Raw genomic sequence first — 16,486 nt, forward strand, 5'->3', positions numbered from 1 at the left:
CGCTTCCTCAGCTCTCGTCCCCTAATGCCCCTACTCTACTTGCGCTATATTGATGACATCTTCATCATCTGGACCCATGGAAAAGAAGCCCTTGAGGAATTCCACCATGATTTCAACAATTTCCATCCCACCATCAACCTCAGCCTGGTCCAGTCCACACAAGAGATCCACTTCCTGGACACTACAGTGCTAATAAACGATGGTCACATAAACACCACCCTATACCGGAAACCTACTGACCGATATTCCTACCTACATGCAGTGGTGCCATTTGGTGACTTCCAATCCTGTTACAAAATGGAAATAAAGTCACCAGTTCCATCATGTCTAGCATTTGAAGGGTTTAATAACCCTGGCATGTTCCTCCACCTCATGCTTTCTGCCACGCAATTTCTAGAACCATTTGATCCCCACATAACCAAATGGTACTTGCAGAGGGGAAGCACTAGATCTAGAGCACAGATCAACATGCAATAAGAGAGGGGAAGATTTTCAGAGGCACAAAATGGCAGATAGGCTCCTAACTCCTATCGAAAAAAAATCAATGGCAGTTAGACCCCTGGGGCTGGATTCCAAAAGAAACTTGGGTGTGGTGATGCTCAGTGTCACCACCCCTTCCTTTTAGGTGCCTAGAAAAATCACTGTGATTCATGAAGCCTGCGTTGGGCACCTTGGCTAACTGTACAGCGAATGGAAAGGGAGAGGAATCTCGGAAAGGGATTCACAAAAGCCAGCAGGCTAGGCAGCTCTCCACCTAAGCTAGCCAATGGAATATGCCCCGGAGAGGGGTGTGTCCTAAGCCCTGCCCTCTCAGGGAGTTCAGTGCCCAGGTCCAGGCTGCAGGGAGGCAATGCTCTCTGCTTGGGATTCTCAGCTGCAAATCCTCTTGATGTACTGGTGCTGTTGTAGCCCGGAGGAGCAGGACCACCTCCCTCAGAACTCAGCCCAGTTCAAGTGCCCCCTCTGCATGAGGGGGAGAAGGGATTTGAACTGGGATCTGCCACCTCTCCGGCCTATGGGGATATTTTCATGTAGGCTCTTGGCGACACTCCTGTTAAAGCTATTGCACCGTGGCTAAATCATGGAAGAATCATTGGGCCAGAGAAGGAGCAAGAAATGAGAATGACACAGTAGCCTGGTACTTAGTGCACTCACCTGAGAGGTGGGGGGGGGGGGGGCCCAGGATCCAGTCCCCCTGCACCCGTGATTTTTTCCCCCCATTATTTATCCACAGTGGAACAGCTTCAAATGGGAGAAGATGAGGGAGCCCACATCAGAATATCCCACAGCTCAAGAGCACTGGGTGATAGCAGATCCCTCCCTTCAGGTGGAGTAGGGATTGACCCAGAGGTCTTTCACATCCCAGGGAACTATCCTAAGCACTGGGCTAATAATGGTGAGGAAAGTCCTCTCCACCCCCACCCCATCACCCCCAGTTCTGTGTCAGATCACCTACAAGGGCAAACACCACCTCTCCTTAAAAAGGGGAACAAACCGGACCCAGGGAATTATAGACCAGTCAGCCTAACTTTGATACCAGGAAAGATATTGGAACCAATTATTAAACAATCTGTTTGTAAGCACCGAAAAGAGACTAGGGTGAAAAGGAATAGCCAACATGGATTTGTCAAGAACAAATCATGCCAGACCAACCTAATTTCCTTCTTTGACAGGATTACTGGCCTAGTGAATGGGATGCAGTTGCAGAAAGAAAAAAAAAATGGCTAATATTATTCTGACATGTATTAACAGGAGTGTCATGTGTAAGACCTGGGAGGTAACCGTCCCGCTCTACTTAACACTGGTGAGACCTCAGCTGGAGTACTCGATCCTCCAATTCTGGGTACCACACTTTAGGAAAGATGTGGATAAATTGGAGAGAGGCCCAGGGAGAGCAACAAAAAATAATAAAAGGTTTAGAAAAACTGACCTCTGATGAAAGGTTAAAGAAACTGGGCACATTTAGCCTTGAGAGGAGAAGGCGGGGCGGGGGCAGGAGGGGGCAAGGGGGGCTGATAATCTTTACATACATTAAAGGGCTGTTATAATGTGAACGGTGATCAACTGTTCCTTGTGTGCACTGAAGATATGACAAGTAGTAATGGGCTTAAACTGCAGCAAAAGAAAATTAGGTTAGGTATTAGGAAAAGAACTAACTAACTATAAGTGTGGTTAAATTCTGGAATAGGCTTCAGAATCCCCATCATGGGAGGTTTTTAAGAACAGGTTGGCCAAACACCTGTCAGGGATACTCTAGGTTTACTTGGTCCTGCTTCAGCACCAGGTGGCTGAATTTGAAGACTTTTTGAGATCCCTTCTGGTCCTGCGGGTCTGTGAATCTACAGGGACCCAATGCAGTAGCTGAGCTCTGAGCACGCTTACTGGATTGGGCCCTACAAGCGAGTTACGTGGAGGAATGCCAATCTTCCCTCATTCGTGCTTCGCTATGGGGCTTAGGTGTCTGGACACCTCAAGTGGGGCTGCAGTGCACATGCCCAGCAGCAGAAATATTGGCACCTAGGGAAATTTTACTGCAAAAAATACAGGTGCTGAGCGAGTTTAGGCACCTATAGGGTTCAACAGCAGCTGAGCAGAGGCTTTTCGAGCCCCAGAGAGGCCTGATTCTGAGATATAGACTCCTAGAGTGGTAGTTAGATGCCTAAAGCCTTTTGTGAATCTAACCCCTAGCTGCCGTTTGTGCCTTTAAACTGCCCCCTCCTCAACAGGGCAGAATTCTCAGAGGAGTTTGAGTGAGGTGTCCAAATCCCATTGAAATCCAGTGTGGCTGAGGTGCCTAATCCTCACAGGGTCCTTTGAAAATCTCAGCTGTACTCCCTATGGAGGGCAGAACTCCCGCTGAATTGCACGAGGGACACAAAGTTAGGTTGGCTTAACTGCATCGCTCAGGGCTGTGAAAACGGTCACTCCCTGTGCCAAGTAATTAAGCTGACCTAAGCCATGGTGTAGGCTGCAGAGCGAAGAACTCTTTGGTTGACCTAGCTACTGCCTTTCAAAGAGGCAGACTTACTGCAGGGGCCGAAGAACTCCTTCCGTCTCCGTAGCAAGTGTCTGCATTCCAGTAGCACAGCTGTAACATTTCGAGTGTAGACACACCCTGAGTGTCATGCACAGGTGCATGAAGTAGATGCTCTGCATTCCCCCAGCCACCCACACAGTAGGGAAATTGCTTTTTTTTTTTGGTTGAAAAAGACTCACTGAACAGGTCCCTGTAGAGGCAAACACCCCCTCAAATGAGAACTTTGCCTGATTGTCACAGAACTTTGTGTTTATTAAAGTAAGGTTTCATCAATGTACAGAACTCACAAAACGTTTCCAGGAAGATTGACAAACATTTACAATTCATAGATATTTTAACACTGTAGGTATAAACAAATAAAAGTTCTAACTGGCGATTTTGTTTCCTAAGAAGCCTCCAATGAAACGAACTCTCTCAGCTGGCCACTCTGCAGCAGTTCTATTAACCACTGATGAACAAGAACTCTTACTTATTCTTAACATCCAGTGTTTTAAAATTATTGCTTATTACCAGATAAAACAGCAAGATGACATAAAGGGTTGTTATTAAAAATCTCATGTCACAAGCTTTGTAACAGCATATTTCTTTGCACAATACACCCTCACCTTTTTTTCCCCATTTAAAATAATGCAGTTATGATAACCCAGGTTTTCCAAAAGCAGCTAGTGATTTTGGGGGCCCAACCAGAGACGCCTTAAAGAGTCAAGTTGAGTATCAAAGAATGGAGGCATCCCAACATCACTAGTCACTTTGGAAGGTCTTGGCCGATTTGTTTACAGAGATCCAATGAAAAAGTTTCTGTAACCCAGCGTCACACGTGCTTTGCAAAACAAGTCTTTAGAACAGAATCTCACTGGGAGCTAAGCTTGGAATCAGGATCCTTCACTGGCTTCATGCTTGAGTTACAGAGCTCAGTCCTGGACAACCAGTTTTCAATCTCGGGAGGGAAGATGCCAGCCGGAGGAATAGGATTTGATTTTCTGCCACCACTTGCAAGAGCAGCTACAGGGCTGAATAAATAAGAAGGGAAGGGATATTCTCTTCCTGTAGCATTGCTGATGAAATGGGAAATCATACCCACATCAGAATCTGACTGCATCACTGGACAAGGACAGTCCTTGACACATGCAACTAAATCCACTCAGACTTACTCACCCGCTCACTGCCTATTGAACCTTCCCAGTGCCTAGTGTGATCAACCCCCACGTGTCTTACCTTGGTTGCTGAGAGAACTGGGGAAGATAAAGTATCATTTACATAATGCACAATACAGTCCATTTTGGTCGAGGGATGTGACCACCATGGAGAGAGGTTGAATACGTTTCTAGTCAAAGGCAGTTAAAATAAATAGTCTCTCAGAGATTCTTCTGACTACAAAGGACAATGTAGGGAACATCCAGTTATGAGATGCCACTGGAAGCCACCGGAAATACAGAACTTTATATGCTGCTCTAACTAGAGGCATCCCAGCCTTTGCAACACTTTGTACAGTGGGTTCCCTCCTCCCCAAACACACGCCCATGTCCTTGCTCAGACACTGGTCTCTCATATTCTTCCACCTGCAGAACTCTGGTTCATAGCAGCACTTGCTCCTTTCCACTGAGAAGCATCCCTGCACCAAGGCCCACTCTTAACCCCCCTGGATCTTTTTGATTGTGCCACCCTTGCGCTCCATGCTCACAATAAAGTCATTTTACTTGGGCACTCTGCTCTTGTGGATCCACTCATATCCTCTGAAGGAAAGAAATCACATCACTTCGGCTAACCTCAGCGAGTAAGCCAACTCCCGTGAGGGAAAGGAAATCCAGCACACCTCCTGCCCAAGCAGTCTCTTCAGGGCAATGGAGCAAGTACGTGCTGCATTTCTTTCGGATTGTCTTCCACTTTCGCTGCCCTGGGTCTCTTTGGGTAGGCGATGCTGGCCATCTTAAAGAATTCATCAGCAGCATCCAGTGCAATAAGACGATCCTGTCAAAATAATGGAGTCGTCAGAATTGCTGGTATCCCTGACTTTACAACAGTTTCCATTCAAAAATTCCCTCTCAGACAGGCTTGAAAAGACATAAGGCCTCATCCTTCACGGTGTCATGCCAGTGTCATGTCTCCAAGAGAAATAATGGCATAAAACTAGAGTAACTCTCAGCTGAATCAGGCTCATGGTCTATAGTGCAGACATGTTTCTATTTGTGCCCAAGCAGGCCACCAGTGCAATCTTGGACTGAACAGTCATATCTGGGAGACTGAGATACACGGGGCTTTGATCCTGTGCATTTCACTACTCGTGCCACTTTTGTGACCTCATTAGCAGAGACAGAGGGGGTTAGATAAGAAAGGAATGTTTAGCTACCTACCACCACAAAGAGGTATCGCTCAGAGAGCTCCCAGCTGTTTGGGAAAATGTTCGTCTCCTCAGAGATCTTTAACAGGATCTCCCGGGCTTTGCTCATGTTCTGAGAATCGCTGATGATGCTAAGTTTAGTCACCGATAACAGGGAGTCCGCTTCCTTCTGAAACCCTAGGACAGAGACGATCAGTCCAGTTTAAATGAAAGGCACAAAACATGGCAGGATGTAAGTGGGCAATAACATTACTGCAAAGAACCAACCAACCCAATCCAGCTCTCGGCTAGTAGACAGCTCGGTATATATTTGAAGGTTCGCTATTCCCCCTCTGCCTTGTGTATTTGCCTTTTAGTGTTCCTATTTTATACTCCATGACAGGAAAAAATAAAACACGCTTGGATAAAGTGAACTAGCATTTCCTCTGAGCAGGCTCCACTGTGTACCCTTGCTGTAGGGTGAACGGGAGGCCACCAGTGAGATAACATTTAAAACTGCAACACATGCATTGTGCTTTCCCGATTAAGGGGCATCTTTACTTGTGCTGATTCAGTCTTCGCCTGCTCCCTGTGTGCATAAGCAGTGAGTACATTCAGTCTAGGCTGGGTGCCCTGCTCTTTTCATGATCCAGCAAGTCCCAGAGCTGCTGATAGAACTGAACATATTCAGCACCTCTCGGGCCAAAAAACCCCCCCCAACCAACCGAAGGGGAAAAGCAACACTGCAAGAGTAAACATGCAGGTGGTTGTTTGGTACTGAAACAGTCAGCATGGTTTTGTTTTGTTTTTTTAATTGGAGTAGCATCTGTGGGAAGGAAGCGACTTGGAATGTAATCTTCATGATCTGCCCATAACCCTGGCCCCAGGAAGTGTGAGATCATCCGTAGGACCTTTATGACGCTGCAAAGTCTGTCTGGGCTTGTGGTTAAAGCGTGGGACTGGGAGTCAGAAGATCTGGGGGGTTTATAGCTAGTTTTGCTATTGACTTTGTGTAGGCCCATCAGATCATGTGCTTTGTGTCTCATGTTCCCCCACGGCAGTCTGTAAGATTGAGGATTTTTTGTACATCACAGTGCTAGCATAATTTTCAATGTATAGTACTTTCTATCCAAGGACCCTGGGCATTGTGGTTCTGTGATAAGCGGTATGTAGGAGCTAACCAAGTCTGGTTGATAAAGGTTAACAATGATTTACAGTTTCAGTGCATAAAAGATTCCCTCCATCATCACGTCTGGGAAAATAAGTTCTTTTGCTCTTAGTGGTCATGTCCTTGCAAAGGCAAAAAGCCCAGGAACGGACACCCAAGGGATGCAGCTCCCCTGTGCCCAAGATAGACTTCCACGTGTGTAGTCCAAATCACTGCCTTCCTGATCTGCCAGAATTTTGCATCTATCTTGCCCAGATGTCAAGAACTACAGAAGGCCATGGGGACCCTGGCCCCACATATCATTGCAGTTTCCTCCAGAGGACCAGCCAGATGTGTTTGGATCACAAGGTGGATTTAACTCTTTCCAGGACAACTAGGCAAAGCAGTGGAAAGAAAAGGGCATTGCCAAGCAGTTTTATTCATTTAAACCCTATTTAAAATTTATTTACAGTTCTTCAGATCTGCTGGTATTAACCAGAGGAGGAAAATGGATAATTTCACATCACTTTCATCAGAAAAAGAGATTTGGGAAAAATGTAGTTTTAAAGAAATCAGTGCTCTTTCATTTTGAGCTGCCTTGCTCTTAAAAAGACAGGGTAATCCCTGACCCGATAGTCCAAATAGCCTGGGGACAGGGATTTTATTTGGATAATCAGGAATTTGGTTAATCAAGGGAGCTGGACCCAGCCAGCCATTCAGCAGCAGGGTGGCCTCCCCCACGACTGGGGGTTCAACTTCTCCTCTGCAGTCGTGGCCAGGGTCTCTGCCCCACTCCCATGACAGCAGGACTGCAGAGGCTCCCTGCACTGCCACAGGGTAGGTGACATCCAACTCCTGCAGGCACAAGGAGCAGAAACCCCTGGGTAGGACTCTGCTAGGACTGCAGATCCTTGGCCCTCCCCTGCACCTGCAGGTACTGGGTGTCACCAGGAGCCCTCTGCAGCTCACCTGTCATGGCACTGCTCGCTCACTCCTGCACCAGAGAGGCTGCAGAGGGCTCCTGGTTCTGCCACAGGAGACATTCAACAGGGTGGGCTCCCCCACAGATGGGGACTCCTCCTCCTCCTCCTCCTCACAGTCCTGGCCCTGAGATGCATGGAGGACAGCGAATGGATCTGGATTAACACGGTGGTTTGGATAATAGGGGTTTGGATAAATGGGGGTATACTGTATACCACATCATGATGCAGATGTCAAATAGACAAACACCATGCATGTTGTGGCAGGGTAGAGGGGACACCCCCTTTCCTATCTGGTGCAGCACCTACTGCCACTCTGTGTAACCACCCTAGGCAATTTTTTGATTAGTGGACCCACCCAGAGTTTACAGAGTGTGACAGGGTCAGGCCAGATGGCTACAGGTGGGTGATCGAAGGTAGATATATTAGCCCCAGATTAAGCAGATCCCTTTTCCCTCAGTAAGATAATGGGTTGTTCCAGAACAATCAGGAAGTTGCTGGAACCAATTAAGGCAGGCTAATTAGGACACCTGGAGCCAAATAAGAAGCTACCAGAATCAATTAGGACAGGCAGGCTAATCAGGGCACCTGGTTTTAAAAAGGACCTCACTTTAGTTAGTGAGGTGCGTGTGAGGAGCTGGGAGCAAAAGGCGTGCAAGAAGCTGAGAGTGAGTAAGCGTACTGCTGGAGGACTGAGAAGCTTTTGACACGGTCTCCCACAGTATTCTTGTCAGCAAGTTAAAGAAGTATGGGCTGGATGAATGCACTATAAGGTGGGTAGAAAGTTGGCTAGATTGTCGGGCTCAACGGGTAGTGATCAATGGCTCCATGTCTAGTTGGCAGCCGGTGTCAAGTGGAGTGCCCCAGGGGTCGGTCCTGGGGCTGGTTTTGTTCAATATCTTCATAAATGATCTGGAGGATGGTGTGGATTGCACTCTCAGCAAATTTGCGGAAGATACTAAACTGGGAGGAGTGGTAGATACGCTGGAGGGCAGAGATAGGATACAGAGGGACCTAGACAAATTGGAGGATTGGGCCAAAAGAAATCTGATGAGGTTCAATAAGGATAAGTGCAGGGTCCTGCACTTAGGACGGAAGAACCCAATGCACAGCTACAGACTAGGGACCGAATGGCTAGGCAGCAGTTCTGCGGAAAAGGACCTAGGGGTGACAGTAGACGAGAAGCTGGATATGCGTCAGCAGTGTGCCCTTGTTGCCAAGAAGGCCAATGGCATTTTGGGATGTATAAGTAGGGGCATAGCCAGCAGATCGAGGGACGTGATCGTCCCCCTCTATTCGACATTGGTGAGGCCTCATCTGGAGTACTGTGTCCAGTTTTGGGCCCCGCACTACAAGAAGGATGTGGATAAATTGGAAAGAGTCCAGCGAAGGGCAACAAAAATGATTAGGGGTCTGGAACACATGACTTATGAGGAGAGGCTGAAGGAACTGGGATTGTTTAGTCTGCAGAAGAGAAGAATGAGGGGGGATTTGATAGCTGCTTTCAACTACCTGAGAGGTGGTTCCAGAGAGGATGGTTCTAGACTATTCTCAGTGGTAGAAGAGGACAGGACAAGGAGTAATGGTCTCAAGTTGCAGTGGGGGAGGTTTAGATTGGATATTAGGAAAAACTTTTTCACTAGGAGGGTGGTGAAACACTGGAACGCGTTACCTAGGGAGATGGTAGAATCTCCTTCCTTAGAAGTTTTTAAGGTCAGGCTTGACAAAGCCCTGGCTGGGATGATTTAATTGGGGATTGGTCCTGCTTTTGAGCAGGGGGTTGGACTAGATGACCTCCTGAGGTCCCTTCCAACCCTGATATTCTATGATTCTAGTACAAGCGTTATCAGACATTAGGAGGCAGGTCCAGTGGTGAGGATAAAGAAGGTGTTGGGAGGAGGCCATGGGGAAGTAGCCCAGGGAGTTGTTGCTGTCACGCAGCCGTTACAGGAGACACTATAGACAGCTGCAATCCACAGGGCCCTGGGCTGGAACCCGGAGTAGAGGGCAGGCCTGGGTTCCCCCTATTTCCCCCACCCCCAACTCTCTATTTGATATAAGAGGAGTTGACCTGGACTGTGGGTGCCACCAGAGGGGAAGGTTTCTGGCCTGTCTCCCAACCCATTAGGTGGGCCAGCAGAGACTGTGGGGATTGTTCTCCTCCTTTTCTCCATGCTGGCCAGTGATTAGGTTTGCTGAACGGCAGCTTTGTGCCACTAACAAAAGGAGCCAAACGGAGGACTGCCGTGAACCTCTGAGGTGAGCAAATCTGCCAGAGAGTGCAGAACCCACCAAGGCAGAGGAGGAACTTTGTCACAAGAGCCAGTGGCCAGACCCCTCCTCCAAGCTCGCCCACCCATGAGCTGCTGCAGAGAGCCATAGGATGGCACTCCTTTGCATGGTGCGGCAGGTTGGAGGGAAAAGACCCAGTGTCCCTCTGCACTACCTCTTTCCAACTGCACCCCTCTTCAGTGAAGCCTTGGTGGCTCTGTCATTTTGCATCTATGCAAAACAAAAGAAGGGGGGGGGTTGGAAGATTACCCCAAGATATGAAGACATCAGTAACAGCCTTTGCTGAACAGCTATGCTGCTGCAAATAAAATAGCCATGACCTCGAGTTTACCTAATTCTTCCAAAATACGTTTCCATCTGCTTCTCACTTCCCTTCGGATTTGCCGCAAGGTATAGATGTCATAGTTCAGTTTTTGCCATTCCTGCAAGGCAAGGGGAGAACAGATTCAGCCTTCTTCACTCTGTATGGCTCGTCCCACCTGGCTCTTTTCCAGTGATTTCTACTCCCAGAGACCCAGCCACATTCATAGGTCTATGACAGAGTAACGTCTCACTCCACAGGTCTGTTCCCAGTGTGGATTTATGGCCATAGCTGCTTACTTTACCAACTAAAATAATGTTTTCCTATTTTAACCTTCTTGCCACTGGAGTCAGTACATCTGTGGGAGAATGGGCATGAGTTTGGCTCAAGCATCAACATAATTAACTAAGTTCCAATCACAAGGCTTAGTGTAACTGCATTTTAAAATATGTGCTCATCTTTCTATAGCAGTGGACCTACTGCTGGCTGAAAAGTGTGAAGTATTGTCACTGAAAAAATGCTGAAACAAGGTGGTGGTTGTTTTAAAATCAAGAACAGAAAGCTAAAAACTACAAAACGCTTCTATTTCTGTTGAAAAGCCAGAACACTTCCATTCCTCCACCCCTAGAAAAGGCCATTTTTTCCCATCAAAAACAAATGGACTAGAACATTTCAGCCGGTCTGAGTTGGACCCAGTTCTTTGCCTACTTAAGTCACTGACCTAACTCCCATTTATTTCAATGGAAGTTAGGTTGATCTCTTCCAAACATGGACAAGCTCTACTCAACATTAGTTAAACTTTAAACTTCCTCGTGAATGTATTCTGTCCTCAGTTACGCTGGTATAATCCCTAAGAAACTCTGTGGTCTTCAAGTTGTACTGTATTGCAGAATTTAGTCTATAATTTTTGAAAACTTTACCCATGATTTATGGGTCCAATAGCTGAAAATGGACTCCTTATTTTGGGCAGGGGAAACAAAGAGGGAAACAATCTAGAAACAGAGCCCAGCCCTCTCCTGGGTTCTGCAATGCTGTCCTAGGATGCAGAACAAGGTGTGCTGGAGGGGACTGGTTCATTCCCACTCCCACTCAGTTGGTCTGAAGCCCAGCTGAAACCCTAGAGATATTTCCCATCAAAGAGCTTTTCCTGGAATTTGGAGACACAAAAAGCTGTTCCTGTGAGGATCTCTTATCTAGTTATACCAGACCTTCCATTGCAACTTATTTTCCCAGGCTTCTAACTTCTAAAGAAATGGCACCTTTTGCTTGCGATTTTCCATGTCTGATCACAACCCACAGAATTTGTGGTTTTATTTTAAAGCTTGAGCATAACCCAGTGACACATTTCAAATTAGGCCAGGGCCAGATTTGCAGAAGAGCTCAGCTCCTATTTAGGCACCTAAATGAAGATTTTCAGAAGTGCTTAGAGAACAATGGAAATTGAGCCCTTTAGAAAACCTGGGCCATGATTATTTAAATAGCCAAAAAAGCAAGATATTTGTTTTGTCCATGCTTAACTCAGAAATGGCTGATTTTTACAAGCCAGGACTTACCGGTACTGAGGACTAGTCTTCAAGCTAGTGTTGAATATTAACAGTTAAAAATGACTGAACAACTGGGTTTGCAGATGTGATTTCCATTCAATTTAGAGTTACTATGCAATTTGTTGTGCTGCAGAATACAAAATATCTATGTTTTTAGTGTCATTTTATACTAATCTTTTAATCTGGTATCCCACACCTGAGTAAACTTTTGACCCTGGAACCGTAAAAGTGACATTAGTTTAGCTATTTGTGCATTAGTATTTCAATTGACATTACAGAGATTAAATGCCAACACTTATTTATAGAACATCAAAACTGTGCACACACGAGTCAGGAAATGCAACAAAAGTAAGATTCCCCTAGTAATCACGGCACTCCCACAGTACATGTGGCCCGGTTCTGACCTCCGATACAAGCATGCAGTTGTATATTTGAGGTTGAGTTGGACCCCTTATACATTAAAGTATCCATTTAACACAGTAACTGGTCATCCAAAATACACTCTGTCCTTTGCTACCGTGATTACTAATATAAACATGTTAAATGGATACCTGAACGTTAGTCCATTTTACAGAGTAGAACGTGTGTAAAAATGGCATCATGGGGTGGACAGGTGTCAATCTTTTTAATCTCTTAATTATTTCCCTATTTCATGCACTCAGTTTACAAGTAACCACCAGCCCTATGTGAATTCAACTTAGGGTCTAAAAATCCAACTGGATTCTTTTCACCTTATCAAATCAGCACAATAAAGTTCAGTAAGTCCTGTGACCACACTGTCTTCCAATTATGCAAACGCCTGTGTAGTCTGTGGATTTGCACAGGTTAAGTGATTGGTAATCCAGACCTTTGATACATAAAATGGAATTGAATTCAGATCACTTTCCTAGTTGTATTCATTCTCTATCAAAAATCACTAGTAAACTTATGACTGGTTTCAGAGTAGCAGCCGTATTAGTCTGTATCAGCAAAAAGAAAAGGAGGACTTGTGGCACCTTAGAGACTAACAAATTTATTTGAGCATAAGCTTTCGTGAGCTATGGCCCACTTCATCGGATGCAGTGAGCTGTAGCTCATGAAAGCTTATGCTCAAATAAATGTGCTAGTAAACTTATGTGATCAATCACTTTGTTCCAGTTACTCATAACGTTCGTCTTTTGGGCTGTATATTTCCAAGTCTGACCTCTGCTCACAGGGTGAAGACTTTTGGAAAGTTTAAGCAATGATGCTTCAGCTTCTCTCCAATCCCCATAACCACCCCATACACACACTTTCCTCCTCTAAAAACAAAACAGACACCTCACTTAGAAAGGCACAAAGCCATCTATAGGAGGACTGGGGCTGGGGGGAGGGGGGTTGCAAACACCTGGACATTTCATTACAATCAAAACCAGTTAAATTACATATGTGAGATCAGATCCATATGTTTAACCATTACAGAGGAGACAGATGTCACCAACAGCCAATCAGAAACCTGCATTGTATGTCTGACTTTCAAATCCCATTTCACCATTCTAATAGAGTTACAGAGCAGCTGTATACAATGTACCTTTCCCTGCGCATTTGTATACATCTTGTTCATTAACATGCCATTTTAATTAGAGTAATTTTTATATGACCTAATTTCCAGAAATTTAAGAGCCATTAACTAAAATTATAGAGCATGTCAGGATCAATTAAAGAAGGAAGAGTGATCTGCCAGTAAAATGCATTATGTTGATAATTTTCCTACAATTACACAGAAAGTCTGCAAGAGAAACTTCTCATTTTTAATAGGTAATTACTAACAGGTAAATGCTAATTTAGCTTTTAAAGGTGACCAGCAGATATTGGGATCATGTCCCATTTCCTCTCCCCCCCCCCCTTTTCTTTTTTAAATTTAAGCAGGCATTAAAAACCACTTTAAATATTTGTTCTGTTTTTTCCTAAAGGCTGCTTTTGCTTAAATTTGCTCCAAAATAACAAAATTGGTTTTAATTCAAACCAGGTTAAAAAAACAAAACCAAAAACTTCACATTCTGTCCTATTTTGATTTGGTATGTTGGGATTTTTAAAGGGAATTAGGGACATTCTTAATCCAAAGCAAGTGTCCACCCCACGAATTTGTACTGAAATAAGGAGTGGGGGGGGGAAGGTGTGAATTAAAACCAATTAGGTATTTTGATCAAGTGTGAGTGCAGATGGAGCATGGGGTTCTGTTTGCTTTTTACCCAGAAATATCATAGTTAGCAGAAGGATTGGACAATTGGAGTGGGCTCGATCTCTGCTCTGAATTGATAGGTCAGACATGTTTTAATCTTTCACATACACACATTCCTTTCAAGTGTTTTTTAAAAGTTTGGAATTAAAACAAAAATATCCAAAAATCCCATGCATTCTCAATTACTAGATTTTATTGCTCTTGTGAGGACAGAGCCTCCTTAGTTCTCCAGCCCACTCCACCCCCCAAGAGTCCTGCAGCAAAAACACAGAAAGAAAGAGAAACGGAAAAGCAGAAATTCCTTTCCATGGAACCATATTGACACCCCCCCCCACTACCCCCTGGAGTCATCAGCAAGGTTGAGATGTTTAGATCCACAGCACTGAGCTAAAAGAGTAACTGATAGCAGTAGTAGGCTGTTATTTTCCTGTGTGGAGCAGCCCATACAAGGGGATGAGACACTCTTTGCCACTGGATCTCACAGCTGTTTACTAGCCTGCACGGAAATGTTGAGACTCAGGAATCCTGGGTTCTAGGCCCAGTTCTGGAAGGGAGTGTGCGCTCTGGGGGTTACAGATCCTTCTGCCCCAACTCATCCTCAAATTGCTTTCTCTGCCCCCACCCCCCCGAGACTTTTGGTTCCCCAACCCATGGCTCTCACACCTCTGAATTCTACTCAGACTGACGGCTCCTCCTCACTGCCTAAGCACCTGCAGCACCGAACACAGAAAATCTTCATGCTGTCAGTTTGGGTCCAGAGGCCACAGTGGTGCTCAGGTCTTGCTCAGCCCCAGCAGCTCTTGAATGCAGCACGCGCAGGGACAATAGCGGGGATGGCACATGCATAGTCTAGCTGGCACATAGCAACTGTATTGGGAGGTGATGGAGGGTGCTCTGTGAAGACAGACTCTTCAGAGATGTCACCACTGTTTTCTCTTCCGAGCTTGTGGGAACTGAAATTTTCAGAAGATTAGAACCTGCCCAGATTTTCACAAGCAAAGCCACATCCCTGGCACTAGGACAACCTTCCTGCCAAATATCAAGTCCCTGCTGCAAAGCTTGGGCATGATTGAGCTTTTCAGTGAAGTTACTGTAAGAAATTGGAGTCGGCTGAACAACTCCCTCCCCCACAACCCCTCTGGAAAAAAAGATTAACTTGAGGCAGACACCCAACAAAGGAAATTTCAGCCTGAACTATTACAGTTTGGTAAAGCTAAAGGCAACTGTAAACAGGGTCTGATAATGGAAGTGAAGTTTGCCTGACATTATAGCCCTCAATACCAGCTCTACCTAAAATGACTCGTGATAACACCTGCGTGTTACTAGGAGACAAACTGGATGTGATGTTTCCATATTGCACGTCTAGCACATTCATACTTAGAGCATCTTGTGTAATTACTGTGTGCGCCTCTGTACTGGAATGGGGAAGGGCCCTGGGTGCGCTGAGTGGAAGGACACCATGTTCTTCCACTGATGACTCAAGACATTTGGGTATCAGTCATATTTAGAGCAGGGTGGGGAGTGGTCCATCAAATTGAGGCTCAGGCAAGAAAGGATGAAGACAAGGGTGTCTCACTCATTTTCTCCTGACTCACTAACCAACTCTCTCACCCTGCCACGTCACAGAGGCAGGTGGGTGTGGGCTGCTGACTCCTTGCATCTGTGATAAGCTAGGTTTACAGGACCAGGAATCCAGATCTTACCTTAATCTCTGCCTACAACTCTTATGCATTACTGTCAGTTTAGCCAAGGAGGGGGGATTTAGCCATACCGCTCCCACTGAAGTCCATGGAATTCGGAGCTAAATCCTTTAACTGATTTTGAACATATCAGCCCCAGTTTCCAGCACAGTACCAAGTAGGTGCATTCTCTCTGCTCATTACTTGGCAGTCACCAGCCCTCGTTGCCCTGTCTCCTTGTTGCCATCTTGTCACGATGCCAATGTGTGACTAAAGCTGAACTCCAGCACAGCACTGAACCATAGGCACATGAGCCAGAAAAAGAGCCAAGAATAGAAACAGCCCTGCAGTTATCATCACACCTGGGTTTAGAACTGGGACGGGGACACCTGGACCAAGAGAACCATCCCCATGATTCTGGCAGCCAGCAGTATGCAGGCTGGTCTCACTTCTCCCTAGGGACTGGCCTGGTAAAGAGTGGCTCCAAGATCAGGGAGTGCAAAAGTGGCTAAAGGCCACTTTCTACACACTGGCCCACCCAGCTGCACGAAGTGTTCCTCAGTCACATGTCTGGCCCTGTGAGTTTGAAGTTGGTGACATCAGAGCAGAACTCTCCACTCACCACTCCTGGAACTGGACAGCTATAGTATGTGAGAGGACTAGCAACAACCATCTAGCAAGATCCTCAGTAGCCTGCGGGCGGTATCAAAGGAAATTAACTTAGAACGGATTCAAGGACTCTGAATAGGGAACAAACCGCGCTTTAGGAACCGTGACCAGGTCTCGGGGAAGAAGAGACCGCACAAAGTGACCCACATCTAGGAAGCAGAATCCTAGATAAGAACAGAGGCACTAATCCCTCCTATTGCCTGCCTCATTGGTCTGAAAGTTATAAAGAAGCCAAGCCATAAACCACACACTCAGTTGTCACTCATATACATCTCCCACTGAAATCATACATAGGCAGTATCTACAGTACCTTAAGTTAG

The 16,486-nt window shown here is 45.8% G+C and overlaps 1 protein-coding gene across 1 annotated transcript in view; it reads right to left on the bottom strand.

Annotated features, from left to right (window-relative positions):
• Positions 1-4,870: 4,870 nt before the first annotated feature.
• MREG (melanoregulin) overlaps positions 4,871-16,486 on the bottom strand; it is a 41,802-nt gene continuing 30,186 nt past the window's right edge. Inside the window, exons 3-5 of the mRNA XM_077830414.1 lie at positions 10,105-10,195; positions 5,389-5,552; positions 4,871-5,005 (exon numbers count right to left, since the gene is read on the bottom strand). Of these exons, the coding sequence (XP_077686540.1) occupies positions 4,871-5,005; positions 5,389-5,552; positions 10,105-10,195 (390 nt within the window). The remainder of the gene's footprint in view (positions 5,006-5,388; positions 5,553-10,104; positions 10,196-16,486) is intronic.

The sequence above is a fragment of the Eretmochelys imbricata genome, chromosome 11, assembly GCF_965152235.1.
Source record: "Eretmochelys imbricata isolate rEreImb1 chromosome 11, rEreImb1.hap1, whole genome shotgun sequence".
In the NCBI taxonomy this organism is placed as follows: domain Eukaryota; kingdom Metazoa; phylum Chordata; order Testudines; family Cheloniidae; genus Eretmochelys; species Eretmochelys imbricata.